General features: G+C 33.4%; 1 protein-coding gene across 2 annotated transcripts; it reads left to right on the top strand.

Moving 5' to 3' along the window:
- Nucleotides 1–19,103: 19,103 nt before the first annotated feature.
- Nucleotides 19,104–27,020, top strand: LOC110720609 (E3 ubiquitin-protein ligase XBAT32-like). 2 transcript variants are annotated; one of them, XM_021899651.1, is made up of 12 exons: nt 19,104–19,884; nt 20,072–20,163; nt 20,365–20,562; nt 20,659–20,718; nt 21,034–21,105; nt 21,221–21,396; nt 21,489–21,649; nt 22,505–22,563; nt 22,882–22,928; nt 24,096–24,236; nt 25,552–25,643; nt 26,108–27,020. In XM_021899651.1, exons 3-12 carry the CDS (start codon nt 20,368–20,370, stop codon nt 26,635–26,637), a joined length of 1,533 nt encoding a protein of 510 aa, XP_021755343.1. In that variant the 5' UTR covers nt 19,104–19,884; nt 20,072–20,163; nt 20,365–20,367; the 3' UTR covers nt 26,638–27,020. The 2 variants fall into 2 exon arrangements, with proteins under 2 accessions (XP_021755343.1, XP_021755342.1); XM_021899650.1 differs by having other exon boundaries at nt 20,072–20,562.
- Nucleotides 27,021–27,618: the final 598 nt, after the last annotated feature.

Raw genomic sequence — 27,618 nt, 5'->3', positions numbered from 1 at the left:
GAACTCAATGACTTATATTATTAAAAAGACTACTGGAATAAAAGTTAGTTTCTTAAGGAAAAAGATAATTTATAAAAGTTTTATCTAGTCATCTAATTTCGAATAAAGATAATTATCTAAGATAATTATCTAGTTGTTTTAATATAAATAATTAATTTATCTTTTCAAATAAAATCCTTTTGAAAATAAAATCTTTTTAAACAAACTTTTGATAAAGTTAACAAGCAGTTTTCTTTGTTGTGAAAATCTCTGATTATACGGTTTTATCAAAGCTAATGTTTATCAAGTTGTTGAGATAGTAGATTAGTGAGATAAGGCTAGGAAACCTCCTTCATGATCACCATCTGTCAAGATAACTCCACAAGTTGTTAGTGGGGTGTTGGCATGTGGACGTGATTATAGTGGAGGTTAATGACTAAGCCTTCTCTATAAATACTCATGCAAACTATCTCAGCAAAACATAACTCTTGAGCAATAAAAATTCCAGTAGCAACCTAATAACATAAAGAGAGTTATTTTCCTTCATATATTCTTGAGTGTAATAGGTATTTGTAATTACAGATTGTATTGAAGCACTTTGGGGTTTGGGATTGTGAGTTTGTGTAAGGTGAGGTCAAGGAAGCTTCGCTGCTGAAGGCTTCTGTGAGAGTTGGGAACAAGTTCCTAATTTGTGGAACTTGTTAACGGGTTTGAATCTTCACTTGTAAAGAGTTTGATTACATAGTGGAAATTTAGAAAAGCCTATATTTTCTCTCGTTATTATTTCATTTAGTTAAATTCCGCAAAAAGTTTTTAGATTTCACCTCAAATACAATTCACCCCCCCTCTTGTATTAGCCGTTTATTTAATTTTTTTCAATCATCTTCTAATATCCTGTGTCATTACTATTAATTCTCGATAGATGAAAGAAAAAAGTAAAAAATCCAATCAAACATACAAAAATGTTTTAATAATTAAAACTTAATTTCATAATTGTTTAATGCATATTATTGCCATATTTTTGAACATGCTCATGAAATCATGAATAGTATGAAAGCCAAGTGTCCTACTTAAACCTAAGAGTCTAAAAGTAAACGCAGCTATGATTTTATTTGACATTGCTTAATTTGCTGCAAATTATCAATTATGTGTACCTAATCCAAACAACTGTACGTATACCAATAAAAATTTTCAAAAGACAAGATTTGAAAATGAGTCAATAATCTTTGTACCGATATCTAACCGCTAAATCGCTTAACTATCAAATTAACACAATTTTTTGTATACGGCCTGCTGTACCATGTGACTAGCTTACAAAAAATAACGGATTCCCATTTCTAATTCCGTTTTCCGTTGTTTTAAAGTAAAAAATAACGGACCCTCATTTAAAGCCAATTTTTCCATAAGGATGATTGGTACAGCATACAAACAAATCCATACAAGAAATTTACACAAAGAGCAAGTAATTTGAAAACCTCCAAATCTATTTTTGGGGTTTTACGTGCGATTTTCGGCAAAATTCTCAAGCAATTCCGCAACAAAAGGATATAAACGGGGTTGTTGGGTTTCTGGGTTGATTTGGTGTAGTTGGGGTTGTTCGTCGTCCTCGTCGTCTTCTTCGGCGCCATTGAAGTAGCTTCGAAGGAGATCTATTAAAGAAGATGAAGAAAAAGAGTTACTTATAATATGGGTTAACTGTTGAGGGGTTACTGATAGTATTGGTTACTTGAAATTAGAGGAAATTTATAATTAGGGTTACTTAAAATTAAGGGCTACTTTTGTTAATATATATATATATATATATATATATATATATATATATATATATATATATATATATATATATATATATGTATGTATGTATGTATGTATTAGGGGTTACTTATAATATGGGTTACTTGAAATTAGGGTTACTTGAAATTACGCTGTCATATATATATATATATATATATGTGTGTGTGTGTGTGTATGTATGTATTAGGGGTTACTTATAATATGGGTTACTTGAAATTAGGGGTTACTACTTGAAATTAGGGTTTACTTGAAATTAGGGGTTACTTATAATATGGATTACTTGAAATTAGGGGTTACTTGAAATTGCGCGTGACAACGTGAGTGTCAGACTCTGTTATGTGCGTCAATCTCCATTATATTTGCTGAATTGGCAGCAGGCCACACGAGTGTGGTCTCTGCACCTAAAAGTTGTTGTCAAATTAATCATATACACCGATACACGTTTAATTTCAGATATTAGTATATAATATTTGGTTTTACACTTAGCTAAAGAACTATTGTCAATTGTCATATGAATATTTAAATTGTATGATAAATTGAAAACCAAGCGCTTCAAAAGAGGACACATAAATTCATAATTCAAGCATATACATACCGTATATTCTGTAAAATTTATATTTTCATTTGCATTTTATGCGATTATTTAAATTCATGTGTTGATTATAATTTCTTTAATTAAAAATCTAATTAAATCGAGTCTAATAAGATTCACATATAATATTTTAACTTATACTCCACTATTTATATAATAAATTATCAAATATAATACAATCAAGATTATGAATAAAATTATTGTCAAAAAAAAAAAAGGATTATGAATGAAAAGTGAGAAGAAATCTACGAAAGGAGGGACGCGTACTATGTCCGTATGATGAGTATGAGAGGTTGTTGTAAGATGTCAACAAGTTTTAGTTGATACTTGATAAAATCGTGTAGGGTGATACCAGGGATATGTGAAGTTTATGATCAAATTAAATCTCGTGTCTCATGCAAATACAATGCAACATGTAGGAAAGAATAGTGTTAATTAAAAAGAAATGCTTTAGATAAAATATACTTCGTAATTAGAAATGAAGTATAATTGTATAATATAATTTGCACTCTAAGTGAAGAGACACTTGAACAAATATAGTCCTCAAAGTCAGAGTAAGCATATGATGTACGACGTAACAGTCTTAAAATTTTGCAATCCCAACTTTAGAGACACACTCCTAGTGCTTAGTCAATTAATACTCTTTTTTAATACTAATAATAATACACTATTATTGAGATTAATTAGTCATTTGGGCGTCCCTATGTTTTTGGCCTTTAGCATTAACAAGCCTAATTTCATAATATTTCCACATTCTCCGGATCAGACCTATGCATTTTTCAACTCTATTTTTTTGAATAATAAATTTAGTGTTACAATCTCTATGATCTACAAACTTAATTATAGCCATTAAAAAATAAAAAATAAAAAATAAAAAGAAACTAAAAGATTATCCATTTCATATACGTATGTGTTAATTTTACGGTTTGTACCTCAAATTCAAGTTAAACTTTTCTATATCTTATAGTACAAAGAATGCATGGAAGACGAAATTTTTGTTAATATTAGGGTAGCACCACAGCTAGCCATATCTGAGAAGCTCTTTCGATTTGGCCTAATGTCGCAGATTTAGTTGTTAGCAGCATTATTTATGTGAAAAAATAAGTAAAAAAAATATTTTTAGGTGTATAAATGTCCGCACACTATTAAAAATAGTTTAAGAAAAAAAAAAAGGAATTAACAATAATGCGCGCAAATAAGTAAACAAACATATTCAAGGTATAAAATCCACACACTATTAATAAGAGTTTACTAATTATACTCAATCTACCAAGAAAAATGTCACTCAAATTGCAGAATTAAGAACAACGAAAGATTGAAGGTAAAAAAAGAAGTGGAACATCAAAGGACATCTCACACATAGGATGTAACTATTATATTGCGCGATTCACTAATCAAGCAGATTATAATTATGTTCTCACAAAAGGACCTTGGTTACTAATGATGATAATTATTTAACAATAAGGAAATGAGTTCCTAATTTTGTCCCGGACGAAGCTCCAATGAAGGTCCTTACTGCATGGGTGCGCATACCTAATCTACCAGTGGAATACTTTGATGTCAATTTCTTGAACAAAATTGGTTCGAAAATAGGAAAAGCTCTTCGAGTGGATAAAACCAAGGCTCGAGCGGAACGAGGCCAATTTACACAATTGAGTGTGGAAATTGATTTATCAAAGTCATTACTGTCCAAATTTTGGCTTAAAGGTCGAATATGGAGGTTCAATATGAAGGAATAAGGATGGTGTGCTTCAAGTGTGGGAAACTTGGTCATATGGAAGACGATTCTCCTATTCTGAGAATGGATGGAGATAACTCTTTAATGATAATTCATGAAAATCCGCTGCATCATCATGAACCCAAGCCGGAGGAAAATGAGGACTTCGGTTCGTGGATGCTGGTGAAAAAGTCGGCAAGAAAGAGAAATACTAGGCAGGAGAAGGTGGTGACCGGTGCTGCGCGAGTCAATGAAGTGGCAACCAAGGTGGCTGAGAAGGCAGCGATAGAGTCAAATCAAGGAGAAGTGAGATTAAGAAAAAATAACTCCAAAAATTCTGCTATTTGATATCTTGAGTGCGCAAGAGGAGGAAATGAATGAGATAAATATGGAAGTGGACAAGAATTTAGATAATTCTGTTGAGAATTCAAAAGATAAGGATGGGAATAATATTAGAACAATTAATTTAAGAGATAATTCTCAACAATTTATGCAGCAAGAGGATAGTTTTCCTAAATTCCAATTGAATAATATCTTTGAAAATCAACAGATTTAATTTATAAAGTAAAAAAGATTCCTACCAAAAGTTATCAAGAGAAGAAAAAGAGGAATTGCAGGGCAAGAAGGGATTTGAACTTATAGAGGCCACATCACAAAGCAACTCCCAAGCTAGTAACACGAATTCAAAAGCCAGTGAACAACTAGACCAAGACATCGAGAAGCAAACACAAAGCCTTACACATGTCTGATCTCAAGCTTCCTTCCCAATCAGTTTACAAGTACCAGCGAAGAAAACACTATGTGTTGGATCTCCAATAGAGCAACCCTACCTAGTGAGGATGTGCCCCCTGATTCATGTGATGGAAGTACAAATGGAGTCCATGTTACCACCAATTTTGAACCCCCCACAATGAAAATTCCCAATGAATTCCAGCATCTTTTAATGCTATTAAGACTAGCTTATGTCTCTTCTCTACCTACAATCCCAGTTTCTATGGAAGATAGTATACCAAACTTAAATCCGGATTCTTACCTGTAACTTGTATGGTATGGAATGTACAAGCAAAGCGTAGGAAGCAGGAACTTTATCACTATTCTGAAAGACTTGGTTCGTACAAATAAACCGGATGTGCTAGCTCTAGTTGAAGCGCACATGGGTGGAGAACAAGAAGTTAATATAGCTTCGATTATTGGCTATGATGGACATTCAAGGGTGGATGCGATTGGTTTTAGTAGAGGTATATGCGTTTATTGGAAAACAGCCCTTGTTACTGTAAATCTAATCATACAGCATAACCAACATATCACGATGGAAATTACTCGATTGGGTGAAATTCCTTGGTACTTTTCAGCTATCTATGCGAGCCCAGATCCAGCAAAGAGACAAGATCTATAGAAGGAGCTTAAGGACTTTGCAGCTGTGCATAATAAACCTTGGTTAATGGCTGGATATTTTAATGACACAATTCAGAAAGGAATAAATCTTGTAGTGAAACCAAAGAAGATCAAGAATGTTTAATGATTGGGTCGAAGACATGGATTTATTGGAGGTGGAACTTGTTGGTGCGACTCACACTTGGGAAATGGGGAAATCTCTTGAGACAAGACAAAATGCGAGGCTCGATTGAGCTTTATGTAATGGAGATTGGGCTTTACGATTTGACAAAGAAACTATGAGACACTTGTCGGCAGTCCACTCGGACCACTGCCCTCTTTTTATATCTCCTAATGGCTTCGCTCTGATGTAATCACTTCATAAACCATTCCGCTTTCAAGCAACATGGTTGACTCATGAGAAATTCAAGGATTTTGTGGCTAAGAAGTGGGATGCTCAAGGTAATCTCATGAACGATAGGGAATTTTTCAAACTTAACTTTGAGCCCCACCGTGATCATGCTTTTAAGCATGGTGGCGTCCAAAGTGAAGGAAGCTAGAGATAAAAGAGTCCCAACAAGTTTTAGGAACTTGTAAACCGTTCACGGGTGTGAAGGTTACACCCCATTCACGATCACAGAAATCGCTAACTCTATAGTGGTCCGGAACCATGACTGGATAATCGGGGATGATGGTACGAATCCAACCTAAAGAGATTGAACCCGCCCTAAATCGGCCTCTACTTAATTCTTATGATATTCATGCTCGATTTCCAATCAAACATACATACATCAAATTAATCCTAAACCTATTTAATCTACGTTGGTTGATTATTAATGCACAAATAAATCTAATATAGGTGATCACTTGAATTAAAATCATATAACCTAAATTCAAATTATTAATTATCTTATTAGGCGTGATTTCAAGTACAAATTCTCTTTAAACCTGCAAGAAAGAGCGTGATCAAGCAATTACAATCAATCATGAATAATCAAGCAACATATGATTAATTGACACAACAATCATCATCATAATTATATTATCAAAACATCATTAGTAAGATCCTGGCATGATACTAAACGGATTATTAACAAAACCTAGCACGTCACTAATAAAAATCATAATAAAAGCATTAGCCTAAACATGATACTAAAAAGCATGATATTAGAAATATTAATTAACACCCTAAACATATACTAGGAATCAAAATCAACATCCTAACATGATACTAGGAATCAAAAGACATCCTAACATGATACTAGGAATTAAAATTAAGAAATAAGGATAGTAGATCTACTCACCTTGATGCTTCGTATCTTTTTCTATCAAAACAATACACACGTTATCAGCTTCAAGAAAGATTAAATCAAAATAAATAAATCAAATAATAATTGAAATATAGATTTAGGACCAAACTCTCATAACTATCAACCTTTCACGTCGAGGTCGAAGGCAACTTCGAGATTGGCTAGGAGTATTCAAGGCTCGTGAAGGAGGTATGGTGTGTGATTGGAGAGAGTATCAAGGATGTATAAGGACGTGTTTAGGCTAGGCTAAGAAAAGAATCAAGAAAGAGAGAGAAAGAATTAGAGAAGGGATTAGATAATGATTGTTGGTGATCAAGCTTGTTGATGATTGAAAATGGGGTGAAACGACCTCAATTTATAAGGAAAAAAGTGGGTCGAAGGATCAGAAAAAGAGTCAGAAATCAAATCAAAGTAAAATAGGTTCCATCGCGGCACGACAGCCTTGCCGCGGCGCGACAGGCTTATCGCAGCGCGACAACCTTGTCACGGCGCGATGATCTTGCAATTTTGCGGTTTTTGTTTTTATCATCACTTTTGATCTAGAAATTGGAATAAGAAAATAATATGACGTTGGAAAGATTTGGAAGTCTACTTTTCAACACAATTAGAATCAGATTGATATATTTTTTAGAATAAAAGATATGATAGAAATAGTGGGATGGTGTCAGTTTTGGATAGAGTTTGATATTTTGTTCATATCTTTTTCGTTATAGCTCAGAAATGGGATTATGATATATCATTGGAAAGATAATATCAAGGTATATCCAACCATCTAATATTTGGATAAAAATTATGAGGCACAAAAATCATATCTGAATGTATTTGAATTCGAATAGGACAAGGAATTATCAAAAAGAGGAGTTTTATTCAATCTCAAACTCTTTGATCTTTATCTTTCAGAAAGGATAGATTAGAACCTTCTAGAGGAATCTAGAAGTTCCTAATGAATCCTAATTGGTTTATGATTGGGATTAAGTTATTGGACCCTCCACATGGTCATTGGGTCGTAGGTAAGATGGACCTAAGTCCGGTTTGGGCTTGGTTTAGTATTTTGGCCATAACTTATCCGTTATAAGTCGGATTTGGGCCTATAATGTATCGTTGGAAAGCTCTTTTCAAGACCCATCAAACTAAACAATAATTGGAACGAGATTATGGACAAAAATAATCAGGTTTGGATGTTTATATGGTTTGGACACGAAATGAATGATTTTGAGGACACGAAATGACTGATTTTGGGTTTTAAGGCACGAAATAATTGATTTTGGCTTAAAACATTTTAAGGAAAGGTTAGAAATGGTCAAGGATAAAGGGAAATTCATGAGAATCTTCAACTCTTCACCAAACTCGATAATCAAAGACGTGAAAGGTACTCATTAATGGGTTTGGTTTTTGGGGAGACACAATCAGGTGTCTACAAGTTCTCTGGCAAAGCTTTCGACAGACCTTCAACATTTCAATAGAGATGTGTTTGGTAAAGTATTTAAGCAGAAGCGGCTTTTTCTTGCATGTATTGCTAGGGTGCAAAGAAAATTGGCAGTGCAAGCGGACAAAGGTCTTATAAAATTGGAGTTGCGTTTGAGACGTGAATTGGATGAAGTGTTGGAGAGGGAAGAAATTTATGGTATCAAAAGGCTCGAATTGTGTGGTTGAAAAATGGAGAACACAATATAACTTTCTTTCATTTAAGCACTGTTGTGAAGAGATGGAAGAATAAAATTGTGTTAATAAAAGGAGGGGATGATGTGTGGTTGCAAGACAAGAATGAGATCAAGGACCATATAGTGAATTACTTCTCGAATCTTTTCATAGAAGAGGGGGAACCTGATCAATTTGACCTTCTACAAGACATATTTCCCGAGCTCTCTTCACAGTATTGGTGAGCTCTCACTCTTCCTTATTCTAAAGTGGAAATTGAGAAGGTGGTTAAGGAGATAGGTGCCTTAAAGGCACCGAGACCCGATGGATTTCAAGCGCTTTTCTACCAAAAGAATTGGGAAGTAGTGGCGGAAATGGTGTATGTGATGATAATTTCCATTTTAGAAGGAAAAGGGCCGCTAGAACATTTAAATGACACATGCATAGCTCTAATTCCAAAAATAGAGCAATCGGAGTTGGCTTCTCAGTTCCTTCCTCTAGGTCTTTGCAATGTGGCTTATAAGGTGGTGACAAAGGTGTTGGTTAACCGCCAAAAATCTATCCTTCCTCATGTGATTTCAAATACTCAAGCTAGCTTTGTCCCGGACCGCCAAATCACTGACAACATAGTGATTGTTCAAGAGGTAATACACACCATGAAGAGAAAGCAAGGGTTGAAGGGCTATATTTTATGGCAATCAAAATAGATTTTGAGTAGGCTTATGACCGTTTACGGTGGTCCTTTATTTGAGGCACAATGCTACAAATGAACTTGCCTATTTTCATGATAGAGTTGATAATGGAGTGTGTTACCTCAACTTCACTTCAAGTGTTGTGGAATGGAGAACCTTCTAAGAGTTTAAAACCGAGTAAAGGGATACGAAAAGGAGATCCCCTCTCCCCGTACTTGTTTGTGATGTGTATGGAACGATTTTATCAAACAATAGAGGAGGCGATCAATCAAGGGAGGTGGAAGCCAATCCGTGCAAGTCGAGATGGGCCTTTTCTTTCTAATCTATTTTTTGCGGATGATATTATATTATTCGTGGAGACTAGTGTTGATCAAGCAAAATTTATTCACCCATGCTTAGATTGATTCTGCAGAGCTTTGGAACAGACATTACTACAGAAGTTGGAAAATCCAACACTTAATTAACAACGTTTCCTTCTCCAACAGTTGTCATAAGGGGTTCTTATAATTTTACCGATTGAAAACAAATATACAACAATGGTTAAGGATAAACCGTTGTTTTATGGGGTACCACTAACAACGGGTTAATGTTTATTCACAATTAAAATTTAGAATCTCCTCCTACATTCAACAAAAAAAGAAAAAGAGACTTCCTAATTCCCATTAATATTCAGTTTTCAAACCAATGAAGATTAGGTTTCTTCACTTATTCTCCTAATTTTACACCATTCCTCTAATTCTTTTGTTCTTATGGTCTGCTGCTCTTATGACCTCTCGATTTGGCGATTTTCTTTCAATCCGAGTCACTTACGTTATATTAGAGGGTTCAACGATTTTCTTCTAATTCAATCACACCAAGAATTTTTGCAAGGTTCGTGCTCTTTGAATTTGGTGATTTGGTTTTGTTTGATTATATTTCATTAGAAGATTCTGTTATATGAAGGAAATTGTCATAATTTTGTTTAATTTTTAATTTGTATCACATATCTTAGATTACATAGGTAGTAAATTTTGAATTGTAATTTAGACTTAGTTTTTCTTTATTTTCCTTGAATTGCATTTAGATAAATATATAAGATATTTCTGATTTTTTATTTTTATTTTTTCTCTATTTATTTCCATTGTTACCTTTAGTTTGAGTTTATTTGTTGGATATATTTAGATCTATAAATAGTTTTCTACTTGATTATTTGGTAAAAAGTTAGGGTTTTGGGTAATTGATAATTCATAAATGTTGAAGGATGAATTTGAGAATTATATCTCGATTAATTATTTAGTAACTGTATACAATTCCCATCGTTTTGTTTCTATATCTTGCTGACAAGATTTGATTTTCATGCTTAGATTATTTTGACTTATATACATTCTTAGTTGAATATCAAACCTTTCCTTTCTTTTAACGGTTAGTATGGCAGGTGTAAAATTATATGCTTCTACTAAATTAAGAGAAATTAAATGGAGAGCTGCAGGCTGAAATCGCAAGATCAAAAGAGAAAAAAACTTGAGGTTTTAAAGGTTAGATTGGGAAGAAATTTGACTTGAGGTAAACTGGGTTAGGTAACTACCAAATGTTTATGCTATCATGGTTTTTAAATTTGAGCTTCAGCTCCAATCTTTTAGTTTAAGCCTTGTAGAGTTTGTCCCTTTGTAGTTTTTGACCTAATCCATAATTAATTCCTCTTAATTGGCTAGGATTCAAACTAGAGCTATAAGTATGACTGCTTGTTCATGTTAATTTATTCTTGTTCATTATTAAAAGTAGAAATGAATTTTAGAGGATAGTTTGATCACGTATGATGACATCAGAGTATGATTATTGGTACTTTTGTTCTGTTGTGAATTGTGATCAAGTGATCGAGTTCTTTTATGTTATTGTATCATGTTATTCAAGTTTAATCTACGATGCTTAGATTTAAGAAATGTAGCAAGACAAAATTTTGGCTAATAACATGTATTATTATTAGAGTCAGCCATGATCCTTAGCTAGGGTGAAGAGGATTAATTTTTTAATTTCCACCTATGTGAATTAGACTTGGCTACTAGAGTGGCACATGAGTAAGTGTCCCAAGTGTGGGATTGAACTCGTTTAGTGAAAATTTTGCTTGCTTTTAGTCTAAATTGTAATGTCTCAATTGTCTAAAGTGAATTGCTTGTAAGTTTGTTGTCATGACTTGGTTAATGGTTTACATAGACAAAACTATTGTAATGGGATGACAGTAAAAGAGGAAAATGGAAAGTGCGTTTATATTTACCCCAAAATGTTTACTCAGCTTTTTTTTAATGGTTTTTATTTAAACCCCAAATCTATAAACTGATTGCAAGTTTCAGATTGTAGCTTAGCTCCAAAATGATAATATGAAAGTTACAGATCTTTTTTTTTTTTTTTTTTTTTTTTTTTTTTTTTTTTTTTGGTAGGTGTAGTATTTTGTTAGCACCATTAAATGGCCTTTTTTTATTTTTGAAAGGGCACCATTGAATGACTTGTATATACGTGCTCTTGGTCTAGTCAATTTTTTTTTTTATATATATTTTTACTAATATACTATGATTGTCTTTAAGTTTTCAAATGTATATTAAAGCCTATTAGCTCAAAATGGTAGAGCAATGTGCTTTTCCTCATAGATGTAGGTTCAATTCCTACATAGGCTGAAATAATTGTAAGTTGCTATATTTTCCCCCCAAAAAAATAGGGATGAAAAGAACACAAAAAGGTGGGAAATTAGAATGTGACAATTAACAGCGTTCTATCCAACCGTTGTAAAATAACACCCCTTTTATAACAGCGCTTTCATAGACAGCGGTTGACAACTGCTGTTAATTGTTACTTTTAACCGCTGTTAAATGATATATTTGTAGTAGTGAGAAGGTGAGTTTAGCAAAATCAAGGTTGTCTTTTTCTAAACATATGGATGAGATTTCGCGAGACATAATTAGCACAGCGCTGCACATGGAGAAAACCGAAGACTTAGGCGTGTATTTGGGAATGCCAACTCTCACCAGCCGGGTAACTAAGGAGACTTATAGTCGCTTATGTGAGAAGATCGATCATATGCTGGTCGGATGGAAGTCCAAATACCTTGCTCTAGCGAGAAGAATCACTCTAGCCAAGTCAAGCTTATCGGCTATGGCAATGTATTCTATGCAAACTACAAAGATACCACGAGGTATTTGTGATCAAATTGACAAGAAAATGAGGCAACTCATTTGGAGAGGCAGCGATGATCAGAAAAAGGTTCATTTACTTTCGTGGGATGGAGATGCTTCAAAAACCGATGGATCAAGGAGGCATATGAATTCTTTCGGCTAAGAAAGCAAACGCGACATTCCTTACAAAACTTGGATGGCGTGTTGGCTGAACCTAATGCACTATGGGCAAGGGTGTTGAGAGCTAAGTATTGCAAAGGTCGTTGCGATGTGGATATGTTTGAGCCGAAGGTAGGGATGTCGAATGTATGGAGTGGCATAACAGAGAATGCAAAAGTAATTGGGGCTGGAACTAGAGTTGCAATTGGAGATGGCACTCGAACTTTGTTTTGGGATCATCGTTGGTGCACCAACCAGCCTTTATCAAATCTGGTAATCCAACTGTTACCAGATGAATTAGCTGGAGCCATTGTGGGGGAACTGTGAAAAGAGAACATAGGTTGGCGTTGGAATTTTTTGCACCCTTCCTTGGGAAAGATACCTTGAAGATAATTCAAAACCATGAGCTGCGTTTAGATTCAAGCGTGGGAGCCTTAGTTTACTAGAAAGATGGCGATTTACAATCAGATCTGTTTTTCAAATCATGCGGCATCAAACAGAGGTAATAGAGGATGAATGTTGGCATGTAGTGTGGAAAGCTCCAGTTCAACAGAGAATCCGAGCCTTTTTATGGCTAGCTTGTCATGACCGGCTATTGGGGAATTTGAATTGATTTAAACGCAAACTTGCAGATGACCCTAAATGCTACATTTGTGGAGCAAGGTGAGGAATCAAATTTGCACATCCTTCATGATTGTCCAGCTGTGAAAGTGATATGGAGAAAAACACTCCCGACCTTTATCTTTCATCAATTTTGTAAGGGCAACATCAAGGAATGGATAGTGAAGAATATGAAGCATCCGGATCAAGATGATGCGTAGAGTTAGGTAATTTATATTGGAATTACCTTATGGTGGATTTGGAGATGGCGCAATTGTTTTGTATTCAATAGGAGAGACGAACTTCCAATTGATTTTGCAGCCTTTCTCCAGGATGTGCGTTATGATGAAGCAAGAAGAGCTCTGAGAAGCAATCTGGACGAGGAGCATAGCAGCAAAACGCAAAGAGTGCAAGTGAATGTTAGATGGAATACACCAAAATATGAATGGTATGCACTTAATTGCGATGGCGTGGTGAAAGGGTGCCCTGGACCAGCTGGAGGCGGTGCTATAATTAGAGATTATAGAGGTAATATGGTGTCAGCTTTCTCGAGTAATTTTGGGTATTGCACTGCCTTTCGAGCAGAGGTGATGGCCTTGACTAGGGGGCTAGAGATAGCACAGAACCTCCAAATTGAAAAATTGGAGGTGCAGCTTGACAACTTAGCTTGTGTGCAAGCACTACAGAAGCGAGAGGTGCCGCGAGGGGAGAACGTTCATGACATTATTTATAGCCAAAAAATGTTCAGTGTTCCAAGATGGGAAGTGAAGGTAGCTCATGTGTATCGCGAAGGAAATCAAGCGGCGGATTGGTTGGCCAATCGTGGAGTTATTCAAGACTCTCAACTTGTGTTTATTAATAATGATGTACCGGTAGATTTTAGTCGTATTTTAGAGGAGGATATTAGGGGTGTGGCTTTACCACGCTTTGTCCATCCGTAGGTACTTTGTTCTTTGCTTTCGATAGTTAGTAGCTTGTTTTTTTATTTTCTTGCTTTGGTCTATGTACCTCTTCTGAATAAAAAAAAAAAAAAAAAAAAAAAAAAAAAAAAAAAAAAAAAAGAGTTTACTTAAACTTCTTAAAAGGCAAGGATATGAGCTATCATCAAAAAATGGATAGATGGTCCTTAAGCTTCAAAAGTACTTTCTATAATAACTACTCCTTCCGTCCCTTTAAGTTCAATCCTAATGGGCAATTTTCACGGGAATTAAAAACTTAAATAAGAAATAGTAAAAGTACATGGAAAAGGTAAATTCACATGGGGTTTGCAAAAAAATAGAGTGAGAAATTAATAAAAGTACATGGAAAAACAAAATTTACATGGAAAAACTAAATTTGCACAAATATTGTTACGAATTGGAGGGTATCTCAATGCAAATGGGATGAACATTTTTGGACTAAAATTTGACCAGAATGGCCAAAGTTAAAGGGACGGAGGGAGGACAAATTATTTAATTTGTTTCATTGTTTGTCTAATAAATGGGGAGTTGGGAGATAGCTCGATGTTAGTTAATGTAATTACCATATTTCCAATTGTCCATATGATTTGTTTGGGACTTGTCTTGTTTGTGCGAAAATGATGTGTCTATGTAGAATTATAGACAATAATGGGAAATGTGACTTTTATGGAATAATTGGGAAGCTTTCTATTGTCAATTTTTTTTTAAAAAATGAAAATCTAGCTAATTGTGTATGCTTTTCACTTCTGATCTTGGAGTTGATTGAACATAAACTTTACATTTACCGTTTTAATAATTATTATTTCATCCATCTGAAATCATGATAAGTGTAGACTCAACACTTTTCAATATCAGACATCGAGTTATATAGTTTTACTTCAAGACGAAGAGATTATAAAACCTTAAGACTATACTCCCTCTTACATTTCTTATTAATGAAATACGTCATATTACTATGTTAGTTTTAGCCAAAACATAATTTATTAATTAAAAATATATAATTTATAATGATAGTTTGATTACCAAAAAAAAAATAAAAAAAAATAAAAAAAAAACCTCCAATTTTGAATAGTTGATAAACCTGGTCTATATAAAGTTATGCTGCTTTAAGGCCCAACATCCCAGGTTTGATACCCAGTGGAGTTACGCAGATTGGCCCAATAATCTGGTAAACACAATTTAACTAACTTTCGGCTAAGTTGAATACCCAATTATTGGGCCACAATAATTGTCATCTTGCATGTAAATTGTACTCCGTAAAACCCAAATACTCGCAAATGATACTAAAGCAGAGCTTTGATAATCACTCCTATCTATAAGGGGGGACTTAACTAAATTTTGCGTGCTAAAAGATACCTCGGTTTGCGTGGCACATGTAAAATGAGGCATTTTTGTTAATATTTTTCAATTTTGATATCAAATCGGACCCTTACGACAAAGATGACCCCAAAAAGCTCTAAAGAATATGTTTTTGGCACGAAAATCGAAGATTTTTTTAAAAAACTTTAGATTTAACGGTTTTGGTGATAAAATCTAATTTTCATGTCTTTTATGGGTGGTAATTTAAAATAATTTTTTTTTGTGTGGTAATTTTAAAAAGTGGTTTTTTTTTTGTGGGTGGTAAAATATAAAATTTCCTATTATTAAAATCAATTTCTGAAAAAAAGTCTATTCTCTCTAACAATAATAATTTAACTTTTTTTCTTAGATACCCCTTTTATAATTCAATTTTTCTATGAGCTCTATCTTTTTATTTTTTTTTTAATATTTGATGTATTATTTCTTTTGGGAATTTTTTTTGTTTTTAATTTTGGTATGAAAATATAAACAAATTTAGAAAACTTATTTGTTCAAATCATGCATCGCACAAGACTAATTTAGTGTAGTAATAATCCTACGTGACTTTATTATTTCCTAGAAAAAAATCACGATAAATGGTCAAAGACAAATGTATGGATATTGTAAAAGGCCAAATGTTATAATTAAAAAGAAAAAAAAGGAAGTACTTCATTTTACAAAAGAAAAGAAACATACGGTGTAGTTTTTTTTAATTATAAACGACGAGGTTAAAAAAATTTGGAACGATTTCTTTGTAATTGTTTTTATGGTGAAATGTACTTCATGCTCAAAAATGTACGTAGTATATAGTCTATATACTATTTAAATATTGTAAGCGCGACATTGATAGAAATAGTTATGAGTTCGTTTTAAAATTTGAGAGCATATGAAAATAAGCTACCTATCAAGGAGTCCAATACTTTGCATAATTGCATACATTTGATGTATCTTTGACAAAGCAAATAAGTTATAAGTCGTAAAAGTTACCTGTATGGTTGTATGTTAGTTCTTCAAAAGTAATCATGTATCTTTTTTAATATGTTTCATTCTAAAACCAATTAGCAATAAAAGAAATATACGGAGTAACCCCAAGCCATCACAGATGTCAATTTCTTCTCTCTTCTCTAACAATAACAATATATGACGTACAATTAATTAACATGCTAATTTTTGTTCCTTCAAAAAAAAAAATCTAATTTTTGTAATATTGAGTTTTGATAGTCGCAATTTTAATAGTCTCCAACTACTCAATGTAATACATTTCAACTTGCACTCTTTAAAAGACTATATGACTAAAAACTTATTTATAAATGCCCTTTAATAAACATGAAATATTAATCAACAACAGAATAAAATGTACAGTAAAACTATTAGCACAACATACATGTACATATATAAACTACAAATTATATATTACCTTGATATCCAATAAAATAATTTCAATAGAAATAAATACTACTCGGACCATTAAAGGCAATAATAATCCACAATTAGGCAACACTAACCTATATTATTAATAGTACATTTTCTGTTTATGAATTGATGCTCTACATGATATCGTCGCTCTTTATTATTATATAAAATTGTGTTTGAAGCTATCCTATAATTATTGTTTGTTTATTTCCTTAAAAGTTTATTTGTAGATGATAGCTATTTATCGAAAAAAAAAGATACACAAAAAGATGTCACTTTTCACTACATCCGACATATCTTTTACTATGCAACTTATATATAAAGTCGAATGTAATAAATTTATTATATCAATCAAATATTTCAGCAAAAGAGAATAATTTTTTTTGTATTTACTAAGATATTAATTATTTAATTATGTAACAAAAAATTGATTGATATTTTCCTAGAATTAGACATATGATATAGTTGTCGAACACAACATTTATTTCATAGTCATATCCAATACTCCATTAGTCTAAGAAACAAAATATTAGAAATATTTAAAAAAAATAAAATAAAGTGATGTTTTAAAGTAATTTCTTTAATATCAATTATATGAATCAAATTTATTATTACTTTTTGGGCAAAATTCAATAATACTCCGTCTAAAAGATGTCCAAACAGTAATGATTGTATCTTATATCTGAACCAATGGTTCACTTTTTCTATAATTTAAAAAGAGTTGGAATAATATTTTAGGTAAATGTGTATGGAAGAATTAAGAACACGAAATAAAAAGAAATACATTTTATGTAAAGATAATACATAAGATTTGGAATAACATTATTATAGTTATATTATACAAATATTTTAAAAATAAAATATTCTTTGCCAAAAGAGGAGGGGGAGTTTTGGAGGGAAAAAACAACACCAGAAATTGATACGTGTCATTCATGATATTTGTTTCAATATTATGTTATTATTGATACATAAAAATTCAGGTAATAATAATTTTTCAATCAAACATCCCTTGTATATCCAAAATATTACTGCCTTTACTGGCAGTCAAGTAATCAAAATATAGCAATAACCGAGTTTTGAGATGTGCAAAAAATAATCCAATTTATCTTGTAGCCAATAAAAGGGGAAAAAAAAAAGAAAAAAAAAAATTGTACTTTTGTGTGTGTGTGTTTTTTTCTTGATATGATATCCTTTTGCACCTCTCGATAAAAACCGACTTTTTTAAAAGTTAAACATTAGTATCTAGATTATACTTTCTAGTAACTCTTACCATTTTTAACAAACTACATACTGGAAGTACCTTATAAGATAATTCACTTAATTATTCATTAACATATACTGCAAGTAGGAATTTTTGTGAGTTACAAGTATTAATAGTGACGCACAAGACCAAACAAATTTAACATGGATTTAAAGTAAAGCTGGTCATGTCATTTTTTAATTATAAGCATATTCTAATGAAAAATGTCTATTATGAGATTTGAACTCACAATTATCAAAATATGCATTAGAAGTCTTACCATCTCATTTATTAACTAATCACACTTTTATACTCGACTCATAAATATATATATGATTGGATCGGAGATCTAAACATTTAATGACTGCAATTTTTGATTGATTATATTATTTGCTAATAATGCTCATCGATGAGGTAATGCATACAAGAAAAATTAACTATTGTTATAAACTAATTTAGTTATTTAGTTATTTTGATAATAATTATATCTTTATTTTCATTGTATTATAAATTATATACGAAGGACATGTTTATATAATTAGTCAATAGTTGTTCCATAAATAATTTATTTAAAGGTTTAATGAAAAACTATTATCAATAAACAATAATGAATAAATCTATAATAAAGAATGATCCTATCTATTCAATTATAAGTGTTCAAAGTAACAACCCAGGGAATCGCCCTGACCACACACTAATTTAAGTTTAAATCTCACATATTTGTCAAACAATTGCGTTATTTAAACCATTTATTGTATAGGATAGCTATGTTAAAAGCTCCAAAAGATGATTGTTTATAAAAAGAATTATTGTATATAAATAGCATTTTCTTACAGTTTTAATTAATATAGTGAATTAGTGATGGTTGTCCATTTATAGGTCCTAATCCTTAAAAAATATCATCTAAAATAATCGATTGACTCTAATGTGATACTTATATACGGAGTATTAATAATTTTGTTATAATAGCTTACTCTTCAAATAATTTGTTTAGACCTCTCATCATATTAAGTCTCGTTAAATGTTTTAATGTGGTAAGTACAATATCAAATCCCGCCTATAACTCAGTCTAATTTTCTATTTTTACACTAAAAGCTGTTTACGTTATCCAATTGCTCAAAGTAAGCTTAAGGACACGAAGAAGAAAGCAACATCCAAACTACCAACGTTGACTAAAACACAATGTATGAAATTTAGGGAATTTCTTTTTTTATTTTTACAGATCCTAAAAATCCAATCATCAACACACGCTTTTCGGTGCAGGCGTTTGTTGGATTGATTATTACTTGTATTTCAGTAAAAAAAAATCCCACATCGTTGTTCATTCTCTCTTCAATTTTCTATGAACATTCCTTTTTTCTTGTCCAAATTTATTTAACATGTTTTGCCCCTTTTGCATAATAATAATAATTGATTTGATTAATCGTGTGAATGTTTTGTTTTAATAATTAGTAGACAAAAGGCATCATTTTGCTTCAATTTTGTTTAGTGTTTCTTTTTTTATTTTTTTTTTTATGGACAATTACACCTTTCCATTGCATTTGAGGTGGACGTCCTATCTTTGTTGAGTGTTGAATTTCCCCCCCTTTTTTCCGGGCTCTTTCTTCAAGAAAACATCTAAACAATAACCCATTTTGCAAAATTTGTTCTGTTCTTCTTTTTCTTAAAGAATTGGGTATATAGTATATTCATCAATTTACAATTTTTTTGTGGGTGTTTGAGGTGACAGTTGAGGTGATTATTTCTGGTTGGAAATTGGGTGAATTATGATGATTGGGTTGTTGGGTATTAAGGTTCTAAAAATTTGATCCCTACAAGAAGAATTTTGGTGTGTATTGCATAATTTGAAGGAGAATGAATATTAGGGTTCTAAGATTTTGATCCTTTTGGTGGGTATTACTCAATTCTGATGATTTGAAGGAGAATTCTGAAATGGGTATGTAGTCTTTTATTTCATGAAATGAAACCATATGTTATACTTCGTATTTGTTTAATGGGTTATTTTATTTTATGATTTGGTTTGTTTGATTGTCAAAGAAATCGTCTGCATTTGGGTAAGAATTTTGAGTTGCCTGTTATTTTTGGTTGTGAATTATGATGCATCTATACATTTTGTATTATAGGGATTCATATTGAAGAGAGATCAGCAGTAATTTTTGGTCGTTACACCAAACAATCTCATACTTTGATGTAAAGAAAAAAAAACAGTTCGTTGGTGAGTTGTTAGTTGCTTGTAGAAATTAAGGTGGCAAAATTACTTACTTTGTTTATGTTATCCAAATCTGGGATTCTGGGATATTTCAATGATGGAGAACAAAAATAAGAATAATACTAGTTCTTCTTAGCTGCCTAAGGTGAAGGAGGAGGAATTGGTGGTTTGGGGAGTAATTTAGTTTATGATCCTCCCCTTCTTTAGGCAATGAAGTTCTTAAGCATAGTTGGGAACTCTTTAGGCTGCTCTGCTTCAGGAGAACGCCTGGTTTCGGCTGCTAGAGATGGCGATTTACAGGAAGCCAAGGCGTTATTGGAGTACAATCCTCGTCTTGTGAGGTACTCGACTTTTGGTGTTAGGAACTCCCCCTTGCATTACTCTGCAGCTCAGGGCCACCATGAGGTAAATGAATGCCTCTCAGGGTTTGTAAAATTCTTGTGTGCTTTTTAAATTTGCAAGTGTTTCAGTATTTGAGACTGTGGTTGATTTGATGCTTAGATTGTTACTCTTCTGCTCGAGACCGGTGTTGATATCAATCTTAGGAATTATCGTGGCCAGGTAATTGCATTATCTATGATTATTGTCATAGTCTTTAATCAGTTGTAATTTTCAGTAGCCAGTAGATTGTACGGAATATCATTTCAACTTGCTTGTGCATTCTACAGGCTAGTTTTGTCGGAAAATAATCCTGGCTATCATTCTTCTTATCATGTTAAAGCTTGATTAGTTTGCCCTATTTTAAGCTCTTCCATATTACCATTAGTATGGGTTGATTATAAATGGCAGTATATAGTTTTTACAATGCATAGTTAGTCATGTTAGATTAGCTATTCAATCTTCTGTGCTGAATAGAAAATACGATTTGATGTACAGACTGCTCTGATGCAAGCATGTCAGCATGGTCACTGGGAGGTTGTACAGACTCTGGTTCTTTTCAAAGCCAATGTATGTTCACTCCTCTTCTGCTTTAGGTTTTGAGAACTAAAACAGAATTAACTACTTTTAGGAGTGTGTGTATATATGCAAGTTAATTAATACTCTGTAGTTATTTGAGATGTAGATTCACAGAGCAGACTATCTTAATGGGGGTACTGCTCTTCATCTAGCTGCTTTGAATGGGCATACTCGGTGTATTAGGCTCCTTCTTGCTGATTATATCCCTAGCATTCCTGTCACTTGGAATCTATTACAAAAGAAATCTAAAAATGAATATGGAAGCTCAGAGTTTAATGCAAGGTATTATGGCTCAATAGTGCCTTCATCTTCTTGTTACTTTTCCAAACATGAATATGCTTTATTGATTTCTGTGTTCTGCTTTCCTGGACCAGTGCCCTTCGCCAAGTAATCAACAAACCTGCGGATGGAGGGATCACAGCACTTCATATGGCTGCATTGAATGGGCATTTTGAAACTGTCCATCTACTTTTGGATCTTGGAGCTTCTGTTAGTGAAATAACTGTGGAAGATGGGACTACAATTGATCTCATAGGTAAAGCTGTCAGAACTCCTGTCTTTTTCTTCAACTATCATTAAAGAATTTATGCAATTTGCTACATAAGCCAAAGTCTGCAATTTGTTTGCTGATTTGGATCTTAAGATTGATGTAATTGCTGGGGTGAGGCAGGTGTAAATGAACTGACCTAAGGAGTGACATTATGGGTAGTCTATTATTATAATGTTAATAGTCTTCAGATTTATTATAAATAGAGAGAGATGAGGAAGGAGGAGGCAAGCAGATTGTGGTTGATTCCTAGGAGAGTTGTGACCTCAAGTCACTATTATGAGAGTTGTGACCACAAGTCACTATTTGGAGAGTGGTAGCATAAAGCTACCGTTGTAAAAAATCTTATGGCTTAATCTTAATCAAAGACTCAATCTTTCTTTCTAACTCTTCTTATTTCTTTGATAAATCACAATTTGTGAGCTTGAATCCATTACAAGGATATATCATGTTGATTAATAAACAGGTAAAAGCATGAGAAGAAAATAGCCTTGGATTCTGGGATACATGATCAAGACTTTTCTCATTCTATCAACTCATGCCTTTGTTTCTTTGTTCAAGTGCCACAACTATATTTATACTTTACAGACATGTAGAGTAGTCCTTAGGTGTGGCCTTCCACCTATAAATACATGTATTCTGTTACAGGTTCCCTAAAGTTTAACGATATAAAATTTCTGTCAGTCCTGCAGATCTTATGTAAAATGAAATAACAAAAGTTATTTAGTTCTTAATTGTACAATCTGATGTCTTAATTGTGTATGCATAGCATCAGAGTTTAACCTGCATATGTTTTTCATAGTAGTCATGTTCTCAACAAGTTGGGCTCTTTTCATTTTGCAGGTGCAGGAAGCACTCCTCTACATTATGCAGCTTGTGGCGGAAATCAGCAGTGTTGTCAAGTAGGGTCCTTCATTCTCTAATTTATGACATGTGCATCACACGGGTTGTATCAATAGAAAGAGCGGAGAAAGATGATAAATATGAGAGAGGGAAGGGGAAGGAGAAAAATAATTGAAGCCTTCGAAGCGAATGAGATAAAGAGAGATACCAAATGAACAACTATTTATTGCTTGATATTAATTTTTTGCAAGAAAATTGGAAATTTTAAGAGGACACATTTACCTTTGGCCCTTTGGGTTTGTGTACTAGGTATAGTTTTATTTTGATCTTGGCCACTGGAATCTGACTGATCTTCCGAATTAAACTTTCTGTTTCAGCTTTTGATTGCAAGAGGTGCCAGTCTGACAGCTGAAAATGCAAAGGGGTATGTGTCTTCTTTGCCATTGATGTTCTCATTGGTCTTGTGTTTTTACTACTTAAATGTGCCTCAAAGCCACCTCTTTTTTCTTCATAAAATAGCTAATTATACGCATATTATGAAGAACTCGATTTTCTATCTGTATATATGAAAATTTGTTTTGGTTGACTTCCCCCTCCCTCTCTTCCAAGGCTAGTAACATTACTCTACTAAGATGATTAACGTGGCTAATACTTGTGATACAAGGAGAAAAATATTATTTTTTTTTTTAAAAAAGTACTGGGGTTGACAGTCTAAGGTTGTACCAAGGACACTCAAAGTTTTGAATATTTCAGAATGGAAAGCCAAACGTCTGAAAGTTGTGACTTCAGACTTTCAGAGTCACTGACTAGTGACTACCTGCTGCCACTAAAGTTATTTGGTATCTACTCTATACATTATGGGTCATTATGGCTTGATTGTAATGCAAAAATTTGTTTCGTTGAATATTTTTCTTGCAAGTGATCAATGTCGTTTGGTTATCTAGAATTTGCTTGAAAAGGACTAATAGCTGTCTGATCACCCATCTTTTTGGATAATACTCAATGAACCATGTTTCCTTTAGTTAATGCTTCTATGCATCATATGGGGTAGTTTTGGCCGTAGATTTGATGCCATTATATCCCAAGGGAGAGAACAATCTCCTATATTGCTTCATCTCCATGAGCACTTTCATTAGATTGAATAACTGTGTGTACTCTTGATCTTAACAACTCTTTGTTTCGATGCTGTATCATTAAATCAAGGTCTTAGAATGCTAATGAAATGAGGTTTCCTTCTTATCTTTGTCTGTTGTCTTTATCTGTTGGTCTTATGGTTTGTATCGAAATGGTCTTATGGTTTGACTTCAGTGACTATGAAAAATAATTAAAGTATAAAATTTTCTCGAGAGGCACAATTTCCAGCTTATTGCACGCCCTTATATATAAATTTGGTAGCTCTATCTTGAAGCTACATTTTAGAGATCACATATCGTATATTAAATACTTTTAATAACTCGCTTTCTTGACTTGTTAGATGATGCTTGTGCTTACTGTGAAAACCTTTTGAATGTTGGTCGGTTTTTGCACACAATCTTGTTTACTCAATAACTAATTTTTTTTGCAAAATCTTCCATTTTTCTGCATGTTCTAGATGGATTCCATTGATGGTTGCTCGTTCATGGCATAGAGATTCAATTCTAGAAATTCTTTCAACACCTCAAGACATCCTATTACCATCTATTCCTTCACCTTATTTGTCTCTTCCTCTGATGAGCATTATCAAAATTGCAAGGTAAGCAAACCTCTATTTTGGCTTGGGGGTGCATTTCTAATCTTTTAAGTCTGTGGTTTGGTAATTATTTCGGATTTAGCAGCATTCTAGAAAATCCGTATGGTACAAGATCATATTTTTTTACTGTTAGCTTTGTATTTACATTATCTTGATCTTGCCTTGTACAAGAGGGTTATGCTGGAAACAACCTGCATATAAACCCCCTATCCTGATCCTCCTAGTCCTAGTTCGGGCTTAGTTAGACTATTATGGCTGCTTCCAGGTGCTTAGAAGTTAGAAGTTTAGGGCATAAAGGGGCTAGAATGTGACTTGCTTCTAAGGATATCTGAGTCATATTTGTGAAACCCGCTGGTCAATTTCAATAATATAACGGTTATGAGGAAGTAATTACATTTGTTACCACTAATGGACTTTTCAGCACCAGCTGTTCATTACATAAACAGAAGATATGGTCTGGGGGAATTCATTGAATATTATTTCAAGGAGAGGATATTGTTGAGTTAGTAATTTAGTACTCTTTATCTATGTGTGGGCTACTTGAATATTTCCTTCATTGGTTAGAGATTATCTCAATATCTTGCAAGTTGAATTTGTAACACTTCCTTTATTAGTGAACATTCTCAATGTATGCTTTTAATAAGTATGACAGTGCCTCTTTCTTACTCCTTACATGACATGCATATCCCTCATGTAGGCTAATGCTGTATTTGAGTATTCTAATGAATCATTCCTGTTTTTGGCCTGTTTGAATTGTTGGCGTGACTTGCTTTGTGTAATTTGAACCAGCAGAGCTGCAGAGGGATAATATGTATCGACTGTTCCTCAAATAACAGTGAGCTAACAGGGTAGTTATTAGATACCACACTTCCTGTTGCTATTAACCAACTTGAAACCAATTAACTTTTACCATAACCATCCTAAATTCCTAATCCCCCACCCCCCCAACTCTTTTTACACATTTGAAACTAGATCTTAGTATGCATTAACTGTGAAAAGCAACATCAATAATAAAGGGAATGGAAGCAGAAGTAGGAAAACAAATTTTATACGGAGTAATAATGTTATAACTACTGAAAAGGTAATGGAACCAAGGGTAAATCAAGAGAGTTTCAATTCTAGTTGCATTGAAATCCATAAAGATTCCAAATAAGAGCTCTTTTAACTACTACGTATTTCAACTTTTCAGATCTAAATACATGACCATGACTTCAGGCTAGTGCTGGATACATCAACCCTGAACTTGGACAGCTTGTTCTCCTCTTCCTTAAATGATAGTTTATCTGAGGGCTAACTCATTCCTCTTTGTGGTTCACAGAGACTGTGGTTGGCGAAATTCAGACTTGTTACCAGCATGCCAAGATCCTTGTGTGGTCTGTCTTGAAGGGAGGTGCACTGTAGCTTCCGAAGGTATAGCATCAAGTTTTATTGCCTTTGTTGTTTCCAAAAGTTTTTTACCATTTGTTTTTCATTATTAAGTATTAGTTTACAGCTCTTTGAATCTGTGACCGGCGTTTTACCGTTCTAAAGTCAATCTTAAATAAAAAAAAGAATAGCCTTTACCTTCATCTTCATCTTAACCTGGCTTAAGTTCAACGAATTTTATGAATTATCATATTATTTGGTCAGAGCAAAGTGTTTGAATTACTGGATAGTTAAACTTTTTACATCTTAGAAAGCTAGACTAGTGATATGATAATTTAGCTATATTAGACGCAACTTTGTTTGACACTTTGGTGAAAGTCTCTAAGAGCAATCGTGAATGTAGACAATCCATGCATTACAAGCTTATATCTAAATTTTATAAATCAATGCATTAGTTTTGTCCCTGGGAAAGAACCTGTGAACGTCAATGTAATATATGTTCTGTACAGGTTGTGGTCACGAGTTTTGCGCTCGTTGTGCATTATACCTTTGCACCATGAACTGCTCTTCGACTGTTGCCAAAGGTCCTCCAGGCTCAATCCCATGTCCTCTATGCCGTCATGGCATTGTCTCATTTGTCAAACTACCCGGGACAAGATCCATACCCAAGGAGATTGGGAGGACGAGCTTGTCATTGTCTTTTTGTGGGTGCTCATATGAGAAAAACGAGCGTGCCTCTCTGACAATTCCTCTTTGCATGCCACCTCCCGTCTCTTCCACCTCCAGCCGAGTCTCCCCTTCAAGTTCCTCATTCCGTTCTTTGAGCTGTCAAAGATTTCCATCAATGAAACTCAACTCTGGTTTCTGTATGGGAGGATCAGAGACTAGTCCTTCTATCATTGGAGGGTCCGTGAACCAGAGTTTAAGGAACCAGTTGGGTAGGTGCGGAAGAGTGAGATTACGTCGATCATCTTCTCATTCCGAAGGCCGGAAATCTTGGTTTTGTTCTCTCAACCAATATGCTGCTGCTAGTAATTGATTCATCCTTCTTTTTGCTGGTTTCTCATCAGCATCAATATATTTAGAGCCAATCGTCAAAGCACGGTCCGCTCATCCTAGCCTGACACGGCCCATGTTCAGCTCTAATCCTTTTTCATTTTTTCATATTTCCTTACAGAGGCATGTCTTGTGCTCCTTTTTTTTCCCACGTTTCTTGTATTAGTTGTATAGAAATTGATATTGTAATCCCCAAAATTCTAGAAAAAATAGAAGGGAAAATATAAAAGATCATATATATATACACATATGTTGTAAATACTTGTATTGATTACTCCTTATGTAAAACTTATACTGTAAGAGACATATTGAGCTATATAAAAAAAGACAAAAATTTTGCTGTGTACAAGGCAGAATTACTTCAATTTTTTGGTAAATGAGACAATGATTAAGGATGTGCCAAACTACCCTTAATTTTTTGGCATATGAAATTGATTTTGTCTTATTTGTCAAACTACCTCAATTTTTTGACATATGAAATTAATTTTGGCACACCCTTACGTGAGAAGAGTATAGAAAACTGTGCTCTCACATAGAGGTGTGTCAAAATCATTTTTGGTATGCCAAAATCATTTTCCATTTTTTGGATATGCCACATAATCCCTCAAAGTAGAAATATTTTGTTTTTTCTGCTATAAATATTTTTAATTATTTATTTTAGGAAATGTGTTAAAATAAGGAAATATCCCAAGTGAAAACTTTCAGTTTTTTTTAAGTTTACAAAAGATTGAACCTATTTTCTGACTTCTGACAATCTCTTTCAATATAGCTGTATAGGATTTTGATGTTACTTTATCAGTTTAAAGGGTTAAGGCGTTGGAGTTGAGCCATGATTTCTGCCAGTCAAATTTATAGTACTATAATGGTGCAAATCAGTTTATTTTGCTATGAGTTCTTATTAAAAGTCAAAACCTGCACATGCATTAGGGAGATGACACTTTCATTGAGCAATTTGTTTCACACA

The sequence above is a fragment of the Chenopodium quinoa genome, unplaced genomic scaffold (genome assembly GCF_001683475.1).
Source record: "Chenopodium quinoa cultivar QQ74 unplaced genomic scaffold, ASM168347v1, whole genome shotgun sequence".
NCBI lineage: Eukaryota > Viridiplantae > Streptophyta > Magnoliopsida > Caryophyllales > Amaranthaceae > Chenopodium > Chenopodium quinoa.
Note: the sequence above shows the minus strand (reverse complement) of the source record. Positions and strands in the feature narration are given on the sequence as shown.